General features: G+C 41.8%; 2 protein-coding genes across 2 annotated transcripts; both read left to right on the plus strand.

The window, feature by feature from the left end:
- The first annotated feature begins 1,146 nt into the window (after positions 1-1,146).
- On the plus strand, positions 1,147-11,552 carry prcp (prolylcarboxypeptidase (angiotensinase C)). Its single transcript, XM_061047039.1, has 9 exons — positions 1,147-1,625; positions 5,396-5,536; positions 5,621-5,722; positions 5,957-6,138; positions 6,253-6,410; positions 7,600-7,772; positions 9,722-9,889; positions 10,004-10,191; positions 10,570-11,552. Exons 1-9 carry the CDS (start codon positions 1,464-1,466, stop codon positions 10,781-10,783), a joined length of 1,488 nt encoding a protein of 495 aa, XP_060903022.1. The 5' UTR covers positions 1,147-1,463; the 3' UTR covers positions 10,784-11,552.
- Positions 11,553-12,018: 466 nt separating this feature from the next.
- Positions 12,019-16,999, plus strand: LOC132980741 (protein FAM181B). The gene is given in 3 exon segments (XM_061047041.1): positions 12,019-14,806; positions 14,808-14,875; positions 14,878-16,999. Coding segments are annotated over 3 exon segments (1,227 nt in total). The 5' UTR covers positions 12,019-14,774; the 3' UTR covers positions 16,005-16,999.
- The last annotated feature ends 414 nt before the right edge of the window (positions 17,000-17,413 follow it).

Here is a 17,413-nt window from a genome sequence, read left to right on the forward strand (position 1 = left end):
CCTATATTGACAGGACTTGACTAATCTGAAACTGTAGGTACTTCTTGCGACCACTAGACGGCAGGACACTGTGGCGTGGATAAAATAGATTTTCTCTCTCCTTATAGCAAAATAATCAAGACAAAGAAAACGGTGATACACTGCTTTAGTAAATAACCCGTATTGAGATTATTATCTGTTTGAAAAGACTCCAAATATTAAAGATAACAAGTGAAAAGCGAAGGTTTGGCAGCAGATATAGTTGCCCTAATAAAAAATACAGTTTTTGCCGCCATCTACCGGCCACTTTTGGGTACAGCAGTGTAGATAAAACAAGCGTCAATCGATCATAACATACACAACTTCCGGAAAATATTTCAGAATAAAACTAAATATGGAGCTATCTATGTACTCCGACCCCTAGATGGCACACGGTGACTAGAGGACTACAACTCCACAGCCTTCAAAAGAGATACAAACTCCCTTTACTGTTTACATTAAGAGTTAGAAATATTCATTATTCTCTTTTATTTAAAACTTTGATTGAGTCCATTAATTCTTTACAACTGTTATACATTTATTTGTAAAATCCAAAGTAACGTCAATGCACATGTCAAAATACTTCCCGTAAACATTTCACAATAAATCTATGTCGAACTCATAAAGGAAGCATATTATCCCAATATAGTTTTATATAGTGTTATTAATTCCCATACTGTCTTAAAAACATGGAAAAAAATGTAAAATAAGTAACTGCTGTCAAATCTTAGGTAAAGTGGAAAACAATGCTAGTTGTACAAAAAAATTAATTTATATTAAATGTATAAAACGAACCAGGGTGCACTACAAGAAATGTAACAATAAATTAAGTGTGCATTTAAAGGCATTGTGCAGTTGCAGTTGTGCAGCGATCATAAAAGTAAACATTAGTATTTCCGTTTAGGACTTTCGTAATAAAACCAACACATTAGGAACTAAGTATAACTTCACTTACATGGGATTTTACACCCAAAGTGACAAACAAGGTCTTGTTATCTAATGGTGCACAAGTAGTGTCTAATGCTTGTTAAAGGTGTCTTTGATCTATAAATACGGTACGTCTCCTTTAAGAGACTGATTCTTTGTAGCTTACAATTCATTTGATTCACACGTGAAACTCAGACTCCCATCGACCATTGCGAGCTTATTTACAGATTGAACCATCTGTTCTCTGCTGCTGGTTGTCAGCCGGTTATGGTGAAAAACTAAAGTTGTAAAAGTGTTGAAAAACTGGTTGAAGCGCGTGTGTTTTATTTGCAGCAGCGGGCTGCTCAGGCTCTGACTCAACACCTCTGTGGATCTGCTGACAGGCGAGTCTCACTTCCTCTCTCTGACGGGACAGGTCTCCTCTTCCCGGTGCTACCAGGAAAGATCATGCGACCTCATTATTTGGAGACCAGTCTGCCGTGAGCTGTGTGTGTGTGACAGCAGCAGCTGGAGTCAGGATGGAGGTTTTGAACAGAGCTGCAGCTACCTGCATCCTGACGCTGTGTTTCGCCTGTTTGCACGTGATTGCCCTCAGATCACAACTTTTCACCAGGCATGGTGGGTTACCTTTCTCCACTGAGCCCCCCATCACTTATGAGACATTTTATTTTGATCAGAGGGTGAGTGTGCCTTCATTTTTTAAGATGATAAAACTGCTGTTGATGCATGTGGCTTCTTTCTCTTTCACCTCAATTTTAAATGTTTGAATTCTGTTGTAGTGATGAAGTTGATCTATGATTCAAACATTTTTCCCAAAGCATCTTCTTAGCTACAATGTGAAAGTACAGTTAGTGTTATCTGGATTGGTATAACACTAGGATCTTTTAGAAAAACAAAAAAACTTAAAGTAATGTCTTCTGAACATTTCCTGTCTTCTTACATTGCTTCATTAATTCACTTTTCACTTCTCTCTTCATGCACTTTCTAAAATATTCAATGCACTTAACCCTGAAGTTGTTGGTCTGTTGTGTCTGGTGTTTCCGCCCGGGCTTCCTGTAGTGAAGGGGAAACTATCACAGTTGGCTCCGTTCCTACCAGCAGTAGCTGTCCCTCCTGGCTCTCAGCCTAAAAGGGTCTCCAGGGCCCAGTGAATGTGAAACACTCAGGGGGGCTTTGAGAGATCTTCATTCAGCCTTTTACATTTCCCCTTTTCTGTTACTTCATGGAGCATCATGTTGCACTTTGAGAGTGTGCGGTGGTTTGCAACGCAGCGTCACGCTTGGTGACTTGTGAAGCTGACTCATACAGTCACAGGACCGAGCTTGTGTCTTTATTATTACTCTCCTGTTAGTGGTGTCACAGATGGTGAGGTAAACGATGCACAGTGTAATCATTTAGGCTACTACTAACAGAGAATAAGTGGAGGTTACTGTACGCCCTTAATCCTTGACTGAACATTTACTGAGCAGTTTCAGTTCATTTCTGCTCTCCTCCCACATTGACTGAAAGCAGAAATGAAAGTCTTAAAACTAAGTTGAAAACATATATGCTGAAACATATTGAATGATCTGTATATCCAGACATCACAACATCATTCTGTATAAATTAGACAGTCTGTATGCACAACAGGATCCTTGTGTGAAAACTTTGGAAAAGAAAAAGCACAGGACATGAAAAACAAAAAAAGTTGTTGAACTGAATGTAAAAGCATTAATGAGGTATAAAGATTGGAATGAGGTGTGTATTAGCCAATCAGAACTGAGAAGTCAATTATAAGATGATTCATCATATTCGCTCCTTGCTAAGCAATTCGTTATTCAAGTTATTGTTTTTAAACATGCATGAAAAATATTTGTGGTTTCAAATCCTCAAATCACAAAATGTTCTACTCCACCTCATCTTACTTTTAGTACATTCTGAATTTATTTGTTCTGTACTGAACAACGGTGATGTCAACTTGGCCTCGGAAGAAACTGTTTAATTTATTTCACTTTATTTTAACCAGGAAAGAAAACTCGTTGAGATTTAAAAATCTCCTTTTCAAGAGTGTCCTGACCGGGACAGGCAGCAGCACAATTTACAGAGTTTCACGCGAACAACAAAGCACAGTTTCAGCTGTCATCTTTTACCAGCTGCTGAATGTGAGGTGTAAATACAGAGACTCATCGATTGAAACACTAAGAGATCTGTAGCTCCAAACTAAGACTCAACCTGTGTACCATGACAGGTGGAGATTGCAGAGAGATCGGGTTTAGATTCAGCATCAGAAAACATCAGGACTTTGGTTTTGTCTGCGTTTAAAACAACATTTTTAAATCTTAAAAGTTTTGTTGAAGAGTGTTAAAAGCAAGTTGTAACTGATGTTTTATGGACTAAAGTTTAGTCGATCTGTTAATGAAATAAAAATCCACCATCTTTAAAGTCTTATAGAACTAACTGTTAATAGTGTGTGTGTGTGTGTGTGTGTGTGTGTGTGTGTGTGTGTGTGTGTGTGTGTGTGTGTGTGTGTGTGTGTGTGTGTGTGTGTGTGTGTGTGTGTGTGTGTGTGTGTGTGTGTGTGTGTGTGTGTGTGTGTGTGTGTGTGTGTGTGTGTGTGTGTGTGTGTGTGTGTGTGTGTGTGTGTGTGTGTGTGTGTGCTCTTAACTGTGTTTGGATTAGGGGACAATGCTCCACACCTGGTCCAACCCACGGCTTCCTGACTAATCAGCCACACTGACATCAAGATAAAGACCATTTCCTCTTTTCTGACGCCCATTGTCTTGTCTTGTTTTTTTTTTTGGTTTTTTTTAAATATGTTCAATAAGAAGCTACGATATTCTTCTTAAAAAATATAACAAATAAAATCCCGCTCATCCACTTCTCTTTACCAACAAGTCAGCAGATTTTTACTAAAAAAAAAAGATCACTCATGCGTGCAGCAGTTTTTTGTGTCTCTCTTTTGGGACGAGCTGCTGTGAGGAGAGCACCAAGTGATCGTCCAGTCGACCTGAGGAAATCCTCTCCACTGCTTTTTGCCTCCAGACAATGAATGGAAGTGTCTGTTGTTAGCATCCTCTAAATTTACTGCCGGCACTTACTGAAGTTTTTTTTTGTTACCCCCTCATGTGTCTGTTTGCTGGACTGTAACACATGAGATAATCTCTCTCTCTCTCTTCAGTAGGCGTTTATGATGTGGGCAATGACTTTTAATTAAAGCAAACAAATCCAGCGCTGCCTGCAACAACCACAAGGTGGCATCACTGCTCAGGGTGTGGATTTGTTATGAAACCAATCTTGTAGGCTGTGTGATGTGCATACTGAGTGGTATGATACAGTACTCACCGGTGGTCCTTCTGGTGAAGTACTTTATATATTCAGCAACTTTATTTTGTCCATTTGGATTATAGAGTGTGGGAAGTTGTTGATATTGCAAAAATATTGTGACTTTTGAAATCCAGATTCTTTTATTTTACAACCCCAGTCTAAATAACTAAAAGCACACAAATCAAACAACTGCACTTCACGTTTACTTTGAAATAAAGCTTACTCAACACTTTGTTCATAAAGTATAACTTTGTCCTTTGCATGACCATCACATCACGCCTGTCACTTATTCTGCAGCCAAACTGCAGAACTCTCCCATAAAGGCTCTCATGGTTCACTCACACTTAAAAACTTTGCCAAATGCTTACGAGTGGAGGCTTGAATAAACACATTGAGGGCCCCAGAATCTTTTTGCTGTCATTGGCTCATAAAATTGCTGCCTCCTTTGTCTCCACCGAGGAGGGAAGTGGGCGATGAGGGAGGGGGGGGAACGAAACAAAATCATTTTGTATTAAGTGTTGGGACTGTTTCAAGGATCAGACAACCAAGCCCCCTCATGGGGTCGCCCTCTCTGTGAGGTTGTTGGTTTTCCCTCTGCTTTTGTTTATTAAAGAATACGGGGGGGGGGGAATAGTTGAAAGGGGGAGATGCACAGAGAGTCCCTGAGGTTTGATGAAAGGATATCTCAGAGCTCATCGAAAGTGGAACTAATGTGGCATCCCTTGAACAGGCTCCAACATATTTTAATACAAATTGGGGCTAATTACTCTAAAAATCAAACCTTGGGACTGTCACCTCACACCGCCATAGATGACACAGTGCCAGGCATACACCGATCACATCCAGGCCCTAACACTTAATGTGAACCAGACTGCATCCTCCTACATTTAATGTGCAGGTTTCTGATGCACAAGAGGTTGTCAGATCTGACGAATCTGTTATTTATATTTTAAATGATTGGGCTTTTTCTGAATTGCATTTGAAATTGATGTTCAACAAAAGGACACAGTAGTGAACTTTGAGATAAAGGGTTCTGGTCCTGGTTTGCAGCTCAGATATCTGAAACTTAAGTGATGATGACGTTTGTATTTTCTAATCATTTTTTGAGATTACACATTCAGTTTTTTTTTTTTTGTTTTTTTTCCAGATCGATCACTTTGGATTCCTTGAGGATGGCACCTTCAAACAGAGATACCTCGTGGCTGCCGAGCACTGGCAGCAGCCTGGAGGACCCATTCTGTTCTACACCGGCAACGAAGGCGACATCACCTGGTTCTGCAACAATACCGTAAAGCATCCCGATCAGTTACCTTGTATTTCCACTGCACGTCATCCTCAGTCTGATTCAACACCTGCCATTGATTCTCCGCAGGGCTTCATGTGGGAAATTGCAGAGGAGCTGGGCGCCATGCTGGTTTTTGCAGAACATCGTTACTATGGAGAGTCCCTGCCGTTTGGACAGGACTCTTACAGTGTAAGTAAAGGTGCAGTGATACACTTAGAGCACATCTAGATCTGATTTAAATGTGCTGACGTTTGTCTGACAGCTCAGGAGGAAAACAACATCAGAAACAAAACAATGCCTCATTGAGTATGAAGTAATTTAAACAAGTTATCTCAGGGGCAGCAAATCATTTGAAATGTTTGTATTATTTAAATTTGGACAGCTCGTTTTTGCTTTACCACAGTATTTCTCTTCTGCTTGCAGGACAGCAAACACCTGAACTACCTGAGCTCGGAGCAGGCCCTGGCAGATTTTGCAGTGCTGATTCGGAGCCTGAAGCAGACTTTACCTGGAGCCCAGCACAGCCCCGCCATCGCTGTGGGAGGGTCCTACGGAGGGATGCTCTCCGCCTGGTTCAGGATGAAATATCCCAATATAGTTGTTGGGTAAGACATGAGTCCAGCATGAGTCAGTGATACCGTTGACTTCCACAAAGCTGTGTGCTGCAAACCTGCTAAACAAATCTAAGATCACTCAGGACGGTGAATGGTGTGTTTCAGAGCTCTGGCAGCCTCCGCACCAATATGGCAGTTCCCCGGTATGGTACCATGCGGAGACTTCTACAAAGTAGTGACACAGGACTTTGCCAGAAGTGGGTACAACTGTGACGCAAACATCAGAAAGTCATGGAAAGCCATCAATAATGTCTCCTCCTCTGGTGAGTGGTACAGTCAGTATTTATCTTATCTGTGAGGGTTATTTGAGTTTCTCAGAATTAAAGACTATTTTTCCTCTTTCTCTGAGGAAGTCTCGTAGATTTTCAGAATGTCCTCGCGTTCGTCCATGTGGTTTCCGTTCATTAACAGTCTATTAAAGCCTGAAAGCAGACTGATGCTCAAACTGTAGTGATGCGGGGTACAACGTCTGAAGCTTCTCCACTGATGACAGACTGTCAGATAAGACCGGCATGACTCAGATCATCTTACTTCTTTAGCATTCTGCTGAGATCAGAGTAAGAAAATGTGTCCCCCCCCCACTTCCCATACTTTTTTTTAGCATTTTGTGCCTTTTATTCTAGAGACAGGACAGTGGATAGAGTCAGGAATCAGGGAGAGAGAGAGTAGGGAATGACATGAGGGAAAGGAGCCACAGGTCGGGCTGACCGCTTGGAGGACTACAGCCACCACACATGCACCACACGCTCACTAACCAATGCGCCACCAGCGCCCCGATTATCACAATCTTTAACTATAAGAGTAAGCTTTAGTGAACCGAGCAGCACTTCATATCTATCAACACTGGTTTAAAAACTCCAGTAAAAAAAAGCACACTTTATTTGCCCTTTCGTTGATTCTTGATATTTTAAAGCAGATCTCAGTGACCCTCAATCCTCAAATAGACAGATGAAAGTTTTTATTTGTTCCTTCTGCCCAATAAATTGTGTTCACCTCAGTGACGGCATGTGTGGAGCTGATGTATTCAGACTACAGAGATTAAAAAAGAAAATTAGGAATAGGCTAAACTTCTTCATGTCTTCAGTCAACATGACAACATGAAGCATGGTGCTGAAGGTTTTCTGTTTAAAGTCTAAACCGTAAATGAACATTTGTTCCTGAACTACACATTTAAGTTTGAGCACCTTTTCGATCCGACCATAAAAAAAACAGATGTTTCTTTATTAGTCTTTGGTTTCTAAACCTGTCGTTAGGTTGTAACATCACTCCTGTTAAGTCTCATGGGAGCTGTAGTCATTAAATACACTTTGGTGTATCGTGTTTAAAACAACAATGTCATATTTTAGTACCCAGTAGAGGCAGTAGTAGCTGTAGAAGATACTGGAAGTGAAGTGAAAATGATATTTTGTTAATTTGTAAGTTTGTAATTACTCTTTGTTGTTCTTTTGTTAGCTTCTGGTCTTCAGTGGCTGTCAGAAGAATTCAGTTTGTGTGCTCCTCTCAAAAACAAGTACCAAGCTGTCGTCTTCAAGAACTGGCTTCAGGACACCTGGGTCAATCTGGCCATGGTGGATTATCCCTACGAAGCGAATTTCCTTCAGCCACTCCCTCGCTGGCCGATCCAGGTACATCCCGCCCCTGAACAATACTGTTAAAAACAAAACAAAAAACGGTGTCTAAGATGCAAATCAAGCCTTTAGAAAACTAGGTGTGACACAGGTTGTTTTACAGCAAAAGCTGAAAAGAAAGTATCCAGAAAAAATTATGTTCAAGTTAAACTTCAAATTGATTAACACTCAAAGGATTGTAGTTAAATGTAACTTTAATTTTTTTGTTTGCCTTTAGTTAAGCAGCTGGTTTGTCCTGACAGCTTGTCCTTAATTAAAATGAATGTGCGATTTAGCCGATTGTGTTACAAGTGTTTGTTGTGGTCTGCTTAGCTTTTGTTTACAACAGCTGCCAATTAGCTTCATTAATATTCATAAGGATCTAGTTTCCTTTTAACTTTTAAGTATTCTTTAGATGACGAGCTACAAGTAAGCCACCATTCTTTTCTTCTGCGGTACCAACGGGCCCTTTCATTTGCACACTCCGTCAGATCTCTGAGGTGTTCCTCTTAGGGCGCTCACATGGCACCGCAGAAAGAGGACATTTGCCCAGAGCAGCTCATGAGGCCGTTAAAACAAAGCGTCACCACTCTCCTTTGAACGACACTGTAACAAATACTTCACTGCACACTTCATGTGGGAGGGGGGGGGGGGGAGTACTGGCATTATTTGCCAACATTGAAAAGAATCTTTCATCATTTATGGTGAAAGCTTTACGTTTTAAAATGTGAAAAAAAAAAAACCGGTATGTGACATCCTGAAAAAGAGCACAAGGCTGTTTTCCCAGGGGGGCTGATGGACTCGGCTGTAGTATATTCCACCAGTCACCTTGGCATGTCACGTGCATAAACCGAGACCTGCTTTTGACCCCCAACTCTCAGTTTGCCGCTTCCCTTCCGAGCCCCCCCAAACCACACCTCATGACAAAACTTTAACTCGTGTGATACATTTTTGATTTGCCTATTTGTTCGTCTTTTCACCACTGAGTAGATGCAGCTGCACCGTGTAAGGTGAAGTAAACACTAAATGGTCATTTAGAGTTGTTGTTTTTTTGGCTCCTTGCCTCTAATGTATGCGACCCCTATGGGTGGTTTAAGCGGTTTAGGCAGTGGGTGCAAAGAGGAGCTTTTTTAATGACAAAGCTAATGTGATTATCTGAGTGAGTGTGAGAACGGGGTATTGAGGGCTTAGAGGAGGGAAATCTGTTGGCAGAGATGAATGTATAAGCCTAATCCTATCTGAAAAGTAAGGAGAAGATGCTTTGGAGCAATTGCAGTGTTTTTTTTCACAGTATAAATCTTTGGTTGGACATGTCTGTGGCCCTCCTCATCCATCGACCACCAACTCCTCCCCAGCCAGCAGACAAAAGCCTTAGTAACAGACTCCACACTAGCGCAGCTCCCCTCCAACCTCTAAACAAGAAAAGCCCAGTTTCTCGGCCTCACAAAGAGTGCAGAACAACAGCCGCGGCCAACTCTGCCGCTGCAACCATAACAACACACGCAGCGGAGTTAAACAAAAGCTCCAACTCAAATATTTATCATCCGTGCTATTAATTCTGAGAAATCAACCGCGCTCAAACAAAACAGAAGTAAGCACTTCTGCACAAATTTAATTCATTTAGATCACTGACTTTACGTAATAGAAGTCCCCCCCCCCCCCCCCCCCTCCCGTGCCAAGATTAGAGCTATAAATTCAAGTTCATTCCAGGGAATTTCATATGCAAATCAGGCGCCACCACTTTTTATGTGGAAAGACTTTATGGGCCACAAAAAAACATCTTTAGTCTTGGAGATAGTTGGATAAACAACACGGGTATCAGAGAAATAGAGTTTAGATCGTTCTATTTCAGGTTGTTTCAAAGAAAATGTCTTCATAGATTTTAAATCTTGCCTACAGTGAAAAGTAATAATTGACACACTAGTTTAATTTTTGTGTTTTTTTTTTTAATGTTTTATATTTTTAAGGTGGTGTGCAAAAATCTGGCGTTTGATTCCACTGTGTCCGACCGCCAGCTGCTGCACGGTGTCTCCCAAGCAGCAAAGGTGTACTACAACTTCACCGGCAGCTCGTCTTGTCTCAACACATCTCAGACAGCCACCAGCAGCCTGGGCTTACTCGGCTGGTTTTACCAGGTGTGTTAACACAGAGTGCAGGGAGAGAAGTGTGTGTGCCGTGCTGAATGCAAACGGCACACCAGATGTGATTTACCTGTCACGGTGAATGCCTGCTCCATCTTTCATCCACAGTCCTGCACGGAGATGGTGATGCCCATGTGCACAGATGGCGTCCAGGACATGTTTGAACCCGAGGAGTGGAACTTCCAGGCCTTCTCCGACGAGTGTAACGTCATATTTGGTGTCAGGCCGCGAGCAGATTGGGCAGATATCGTCTACGGTGGGAAGAACATCGCCTCTCACAGCAACATCATCTTCAGGTAAGCAGAAGGTTCCTGTTTTTTTTTCTGGGATTGTCTAATGCAGTTAAGGAAACAACACAAATTCAGAGCAGCCAGGTGGATGTCCAGCCTCAGGAGTTACACAGAAGGATTTGTGTGCATGTGATACACTAATACAGTTACCTTTTGCAAAGTTTGTGAAAACACTTAGAATAGCTGAGTACTTGTTTTTAGTGTATTTGTGTACCTCGCTTGTTTGGCTTCCATTTTTTGAAGCTATAAAACATAACAACACGCAGTTTAAGAGCAGGTGCTTTGAGCTTTAACACAACAATATTAAAACGGTAACTCCACATGTCTGATTAGGTGTCTGACCGTATATATTCACTGCACACTCTCTCTGCTGTTGTTTTTCAGTAATGGAGGACTTGACCCTTGGTCAGCTGGTGGAGTGACTCACAACATAACAGACTCTCTGGTTTCTATTATGATTCCTGATGGCGCGCATCACCTGGACCTCCGCTACAGCAATGACCATGACCCGCCTTCAGTCCGCCAAGCTCGGGCATTAGAGGTGAAGTATTTCCGAGAGTGGATCAAGCAGGCTAAAAAGAAACATCATCCTGCATGAAGCCACTAGTCGCTAACAGCAGAACAATGTTACACAATCAGGAAAAAAAAACACCAAACACAGCGCTGTCCAACTTCAATCAGTGAGACAGAATAATTCACAGGGTGACCGAGTCTTCATGCCAAAGTTAATACGTTCTTAAAAATCAATGTTGAAGATGATTTTGAATGTCACCTCACTCTTGATTTTCTTGGTAAAAATCAAAATTGTACACACGCCTTTTCTTTTTGCCAAAGTACATTTTTCCAAAGGCTCAGAGACAGAAGGCTACACAAGCATTGGCAAAAAAGGAGATGTGTTTGTTGATTACAGTGTTGAAGAGTGGGAAACATGTGTTTTCATGTAATCACATTTTCAGTATCAAAAGGGGGGAGTGCCTCTTTATTTATTTTTTTAAAGTTCAAACACAATCAGGATCTGTCTTCCTCCGAGTCACTGTTCAAATCAGGGAAACATTCAGAGTCATTCTCTTCTGTCAATTTAATTTTTCCCCTTTGCTTTCATCAAAAAGACGTTTCTGTTGTCGGTCTCATCGGTTTGTCTTTTGTCATCAGGTGTATTTGTTTTTCTGCATTTCTCACATCATTCTCAGGAAAAGGGTTTGACACCAAATAGAAAAAACATTGAAAATGCTCACAGTGTAATAATAAACTTGATTTGTGCCTTCATCACATTTTTATATTTTTAATTCGGGTTGTCTTATGCCGCCTTCTCTTTATTTGATGTTATTCCCAAGAAAACCTTTCTTTTGATTAAAAACTTTTAAAAATATAAAGTCATTGCATCTTTTAAATTGCGTTTTAATCACTTTTTGAAGCTGCGGTTCTGTTACGGCGCACGTTTCTGTCACGTTTCAGGGAGACAGAAGCTTTTCAGTTACTTTCATCTAGCAGGAGCAATCGCATGTGCTTGAGATTTAATAAAAACCCAATCGGAGGAGGCCAATAAAGCGAGTGGTGGGAGGTTATTGCTGCTACGCCTGCTGACCTCGCCCCTGCGGCCCAACCTGTGGGAGTCCCCCTGACACGCATTCATTCACTGGCTGCCATTAAAGCTTTAAATTGTGGTACCGAGGCAGACCATAGACCCTGGTTTGTTCCCCCCCTGCTAGTAATATTATTAATACAACTCCTGGGGTGCCAGAGAGGTTGAGAGGAGTTGATGGAAGGTTAAGAGAGAAGTGGTGAGGGAACGCAGGACTCAACAGGGGCCAAGAGGCTTTGTAGTTCATCATGAAGTCACTTTTTATCTTTTTTTTTTTTTTTTGTAAAACGCCCAAACGTCATGAAAATACTGACTCTAAAACTCTTCGACTGGCAATGACAGCACCTCTTCTTACTTTATAATTTTCTTTGAACTGTTTGGACAGTCATTTTTCTCCCCCTTCCTTTTTGAAGAGAAATTCCTGACATGACTTGACTTTGTGAAGCAGATGGGGAACATGTCCTACACTGGTATGTGGGTTGATTTTCTACCAAGCGACACAAAGCCTGACTTCTCCACATTTTGTCCCAGGCCTGACTGGCTTCAGGCTCCCCCCGTAGAAAGAAACACAGCTAAACATGGGGGAGGACGGGGTCCCAACCACTAAATGCCATCCCTAAACTTTTCTCAGGACTTTGAGAGGTCATTAATTTAGCCAGCCTTTTCTAAGTCTCTGACACTGGCCATCAATCAAAGGTGTTATTAGTATTCGCTCGACCCCAAACTCTGAGTATGTCCCTGCTCAGACAGGGACCACACACTAAAAGGAAGAGATTAAGCTTGTGTGTGTCACATCACGCTGCACTTAGCACCCCGATCCCTCGGGGTTGGTTACTGCTGAATAATTAAATTCTCAGGGACAGAGGGCGTGGAGGTAATGTTTAACAGAACAACAAGCACTGTGCACTGAACAACAGGCAATTAAAAGGCACAGTGTACTACTAATTATTTTTCTACAATTAAAATTTCCCAAAGGTCCAAAGATAATACGTTTTTAAAATTCAATCAATAGTTTGACCTCTGTGATTAACACTGCTCCATTATAAGAATTAAAAAAAATAACTCCATAGTAATTAACATCAGTATCTTGAGAGTAAAAACAAGACGAAAACATCGCGGTCGTGCTCTCAGTTTATATATTTCTTCCGAGCTGGTCTGGCACAGCCCGTCCCCTCTCACCCTCTCAGCCTTTATGCAACAATAGAAACTTGTTTCCGGGGTCCGTGCGTCAGGCTCTGTGATGTGAATGACCCACCAGCACAAAAGCCAAAGCTCCTTTACTGAAAAAAAAAGGGGGGGGGGGGATATGGCTGCCATGACTGTGATGATGTCACACTGCCAAAAACTGTGCCACTAGCAAAGAGAGGGAGGCAGAATCCCTTCAGGCAGGCGTTAAAACTCAAAACCACTTCACTGCGTTCTCAGGATGTTGTGATACGTCTGCAGAGAAACCTTCATGTTCCTTCACTAGAAACAGTGAAATGTGTTCAGCCCAGTGAACTGAAGAACAGAATACTATCATGGTCAGATGTATTAACAGAAATATAAACATATATATTTTTTTATAATCATTAAAGATCATATATTTGAGTTTTCTGGATGTTTTTGCATCACAGACCTATTTGGGGCCTCAGATAGATCAGCACTATCGGTTTCACTGTCCCTTTCCTACCGCAGGAATTAACATAACAAAGAATTATTTAATGGCCTCACTTCCTCGCTGCTCTAAACCTTTTTTTTTTTTTTTGTTAATTCCCCTGAAACTCTTAAATGTGCCAGTGCCTGGCCTCAGCTTGCACTTCTGTAAGAGGAGTGTCCTCCTTTAAGTTATTCAGCAACAGCATCAAATGTAAAATGAGAAAGTGGAAGATGAGACTTCTTCATTCCCTGGTTAACAAACAGAAAATATGCAGAGTGTAACATCAAGTGTCACTGTTTCATATTTAAACTACGTCTACTAGTCCATTCAGTAAAAAAAAAAAATCACTTGAAATTCGATTGAAATTCCACTTTAAAAGGGATAAGTGCTGGCGACAACAATCTGGCTCTGGGACACATCCTTCATTGTGTTCACTGCTGTCCGAGAAACTTCCTGTAACTACGTTATTGTTTACCTCAGAAGTTTCATACCCTGATTTTCTTAAGGTCAACATTTCTTCTAGCACACTGAGCCTGAACTGCACTTTATTCCCCTTTAATTTAACAGCTCCGGCAGCTTTTCTAGTTAAATCGACTGTTCATTATTGAGACCCATTTTACGAAGGGGCTGTGAGGTGCAATTTAATGAATCTCTGGCACAAAGCTCCCTTTCACTGCCGGGCGAAGAATAGAGGCTATTTAGACCCTGTAGGGCTTTATGTCAAAGGCAGCCCATAATAGTTGTCAGGCCAGGGCAGAAATTCCCACTGGCCTGGGAATGCGCTAGAAATCAACTTTTGCCATGAGCAGATTAAGACACAAGCAAGCAGTTGGGAAGATCCTCCTAAATAGTGGCATCTGTTTGGGCACAGAGATTTTCCCACAGAAAAGCCTTTCTCTCTACTGTACAGCCAGGATTTGATCGCTGGGTTTGTTTCAGTGGCTTAAAGAACAGTAATTAGATCAACAGTTGACTTCTATTTGGTGAAACATTAAACGAAACACATAAACAGGCAAAGTGGTTGAACAAGTGGGTCCCCTGTTTGAACAATAAAACAATAAGTAAGGCTTTTGTGGGATTGTTAACTTAAGGATTTAAATATTCAGTTTTTAAGAAACATTTGTGATGAAACTGTTTCTCCTGTTTGAACTTTAATAGAAAGATTTTTAAATCAAATCCTGCCCGGCATAAGTGCTCTCCCCATGAGGATTTTAAAGGCTTTCAGCTCACTGTTACAGTATCACCCTCCAGTTTCATGAAAGCTTTTTTTGGTTCAGGGCACACACAAACAGTTAAACTGAGGGGGAGAGTTCTGACGGAGGTTATTGTCTTCAACTCAGCGGGGAATTTCAGACAAATCCCTCTTAGATGCAGGTGGTCGGGCACAAGCAAAGAGTTAAGTCCTGCGGTCCCCTTGCCCCTCCTCTTTGATGTTCTGACATCATTAGTCCGGCCCCCTGAAAGATCTCCTTGCCTTCCTCAGAGCCCGTCACTTCAACTCGGGAATGTTTACAGGAACTTCATGAGCAGCATCAGGACCGAGTGTTTATCAGAGATAAAAAGAAATGCTTTGAGGAAACTTTTGGTGCAGGGATCACAGCGGATGCCACAGGTGTAGCCGCTGGGCTCAACAGAGTAATGGCTGTTCAGACTGCAATCATGAACCCTCAGTTCATGAATTTCTGCTTCCCTGGTTCTGTGATGGAGTACGACGTGGAGAAAAGTCTGGACGGGAGTCTCCTCGGAGAGGCAGAAAATGACGAGTACTACAAAGAAACCACCCGGGACCTGCTCAGCTTCATAGACTCAGCCTCGAGCAACATCAAGCTGGCTCTGGACAAGCCAGTGAAATCCAAGAGGAAAGTCAACCACCGGAAGTATCTCCAGAAGCAGATCAAAAGGTGCACTGGCATTATAACACCAGGAAACGTAGCAGAGGCCCCAGTTAAAAGACAGGGTTCCCCCTTGGCTCAGCCCAGCCCTTTGCAGAGCAAAACTCTGCCTAAACGGGACGGAGTGCAGGCCAACTTACAGAGCAAGAGCTTGGCAGCTCTCTTCAGCCCTGTGAAGGATGTAAGGGGGGAGAAAGCCAAGAAACCACCCTTGAGGCATCGCAATCTGCCCCCCTCTTTCTTCACAGAGCCTGCCAACTGCTCCAAAGTCAGCTCCACATCTGGGATGACACTGAAGGATTTGGAACGAGGAAATCCTGAGGCTGCAGAGTTCTTCGAGCTCCTGGGGCCTGATTACAGCAACATGGTCAGTGACCAGGACCTTTATCAAAGCATGCCCCTGCGGCTGCAGCCAGAGATGGGAGGCCCGGATCCCGCTTCGTACGATGCTCACCATTTGGTTGGTGGTCTCCTGTACTCTGAGCCCTGGACTAGCTGCTCAGGACCTTCTAAGAAAGCAGGGGGCAGCCTGCGCACAGGCCCGGCCCAGCCTCCTGTGTACTGTCCCTCTGAGGCTGCAGGAGCCTTAGAGGATAACACACTGTGCACTTTGGCTTTCCCCAACTTCTTCACAGACTGCTCTATACCTCAGGTCTCTTATGATTTAAGTGGTGGATATAACAGGGCTAATTATTCATCTCTATGAGAAGCTATTAAAGGTGCTGGAGGAGAAAGTCACTGTGACAAGTTTAACACTAGAGTCTAAGAGTTTGGTATTCCTGTAGCATATCTATTTTCTGTTAAAGAAATATTGCAACTGGACTGAAACATTTTCTAACACCCCAACAACAGTACGTCACTTTCCCTGTAGAGGAACTGGGAACATCAAATGTTTTTATTCAAAAGAAATGTCCAAAGCTTTTTAAGTAGCTGCATGCTGTGTACTTTTAACATCCCAGTTTCATTTACAACACTGATCTGTTTAATGTTCGATTGTTTAACACGTGGATAAGATTGTCTTTATCTCAGGCAGCTTCATGAGTCATCTTAAATGAAAATGCAACTGATGTTTGTCGAGCTTCAGCCTCGTAACTAGAGTGTGTGAGTCTGCTCATTAGGATGTGTTCATTCATTTGTCAATGAACATTTGTTAACATTTCATTCCATCGTTTTTACTTCTATACAACATGGAAGCACTCGAGTTGCAGAAATAGTTGTTTGGAATACGACCACTACACATCACCTATTGCTAGACATGATTTTAGCGAGTGATTTGTCACATCTATTCGACAAAATATGCTGCAACAATCTCTCAGCGAGGCACTTTTTGTTCCTGTTAGAACCAGCTCAGTGTAGAGACGTAGAGGGGAAAACTCATTCTGCTGAAATGATGATTGTAATAATGTGTGACGCCATGTTTTTTTCTTTTCCACAACATTTTACAGCTCAGAAAAGGACTTTTAGCCGTCACATTTACCACTTGTATCCATTTAATTGAAGAGCATATCTATTGTAAGAAGACAAAATAAAGCTGGCCTTTATTACGGTGAAAACGGTGTGTGTTTTGTTTTTCATTGATGAGTTATTGTTCCTGAGGTGTGATGTATCCTTCTTTTGACATGTTTGTCAAAACCATATCTTCACAGCACAGGAGTCAGACATCTGAGTGACAGAAGAAGTCTAAAAGTATTTCATCAGTGTGACATGTAAGAAAAACAGTTCAATGCTGATTGATCCATTTCACGTTTCATCAGTGACAGTGAAAGAACGAGTAAACACTCCTAAATGAATCCCATGAAGTGATTTGAGATTAAACAATGATAATAATAGTTCATGTTAAACCTCTCAACATCATTACCCTTGATTAACTCCTCAAGTTTTCAACAACGTGTTCTTATTTCCGCTAATGAGCAAGAGGAAGGAAGTGTGACATTAATTAAAATCAAGTTCATACTTTTGGCTCTTACATCACTTCCCTGGTCCATGTGACTGCTAAATGTCTAATAATGGGGCTGTGCTAATTATTTTTAAAGATGATTCATGTCCTGCAGTTGTGAACAGAAGTTAGCCTGAGATTTAAACTTGAAACATTCAACAATATAACCTTCTGTGACT

This window comes from Labrus mixtus, chromosome 9 (assembly GCF_963584025.1).
Source record: "Labrus mixtus chromosome 9, fLabMix1.1, whole genome shotgun sequence".
Classification (NCBI taxonomy): domain Eukaryota; kingdom Metazoa; phylum Chordata; class Actinopteri; order Labriformes; family Labridae; genus Labrus; species Labrus mixtus.

Excerpts from the sequence above, each read along its gene's own strand:
- prcp (XM_061047039.1), top strand. The coding sequence starts at position 1,464 with ATGGAGGTTTTGAACAGAGCTGCAGCTACCTGCATCCTGACGCTGTGT. Across the intron at positions 5,537-5,620 it reads CCTGGTTCTGCAACAATACC|GGCTTCATGTGGGAAATTGC; the intron begins GTAAAGCATCCC and ends GATTCTCCGCAG. Across the intron at positions 6,411-7,599 it reads CAATAATGTCTCCTCCTCTG|CTTCTGGTCTTCAGTGGCTG; the intron begins GTGAGTGGTACA and ends TTCTTTTGTTAG.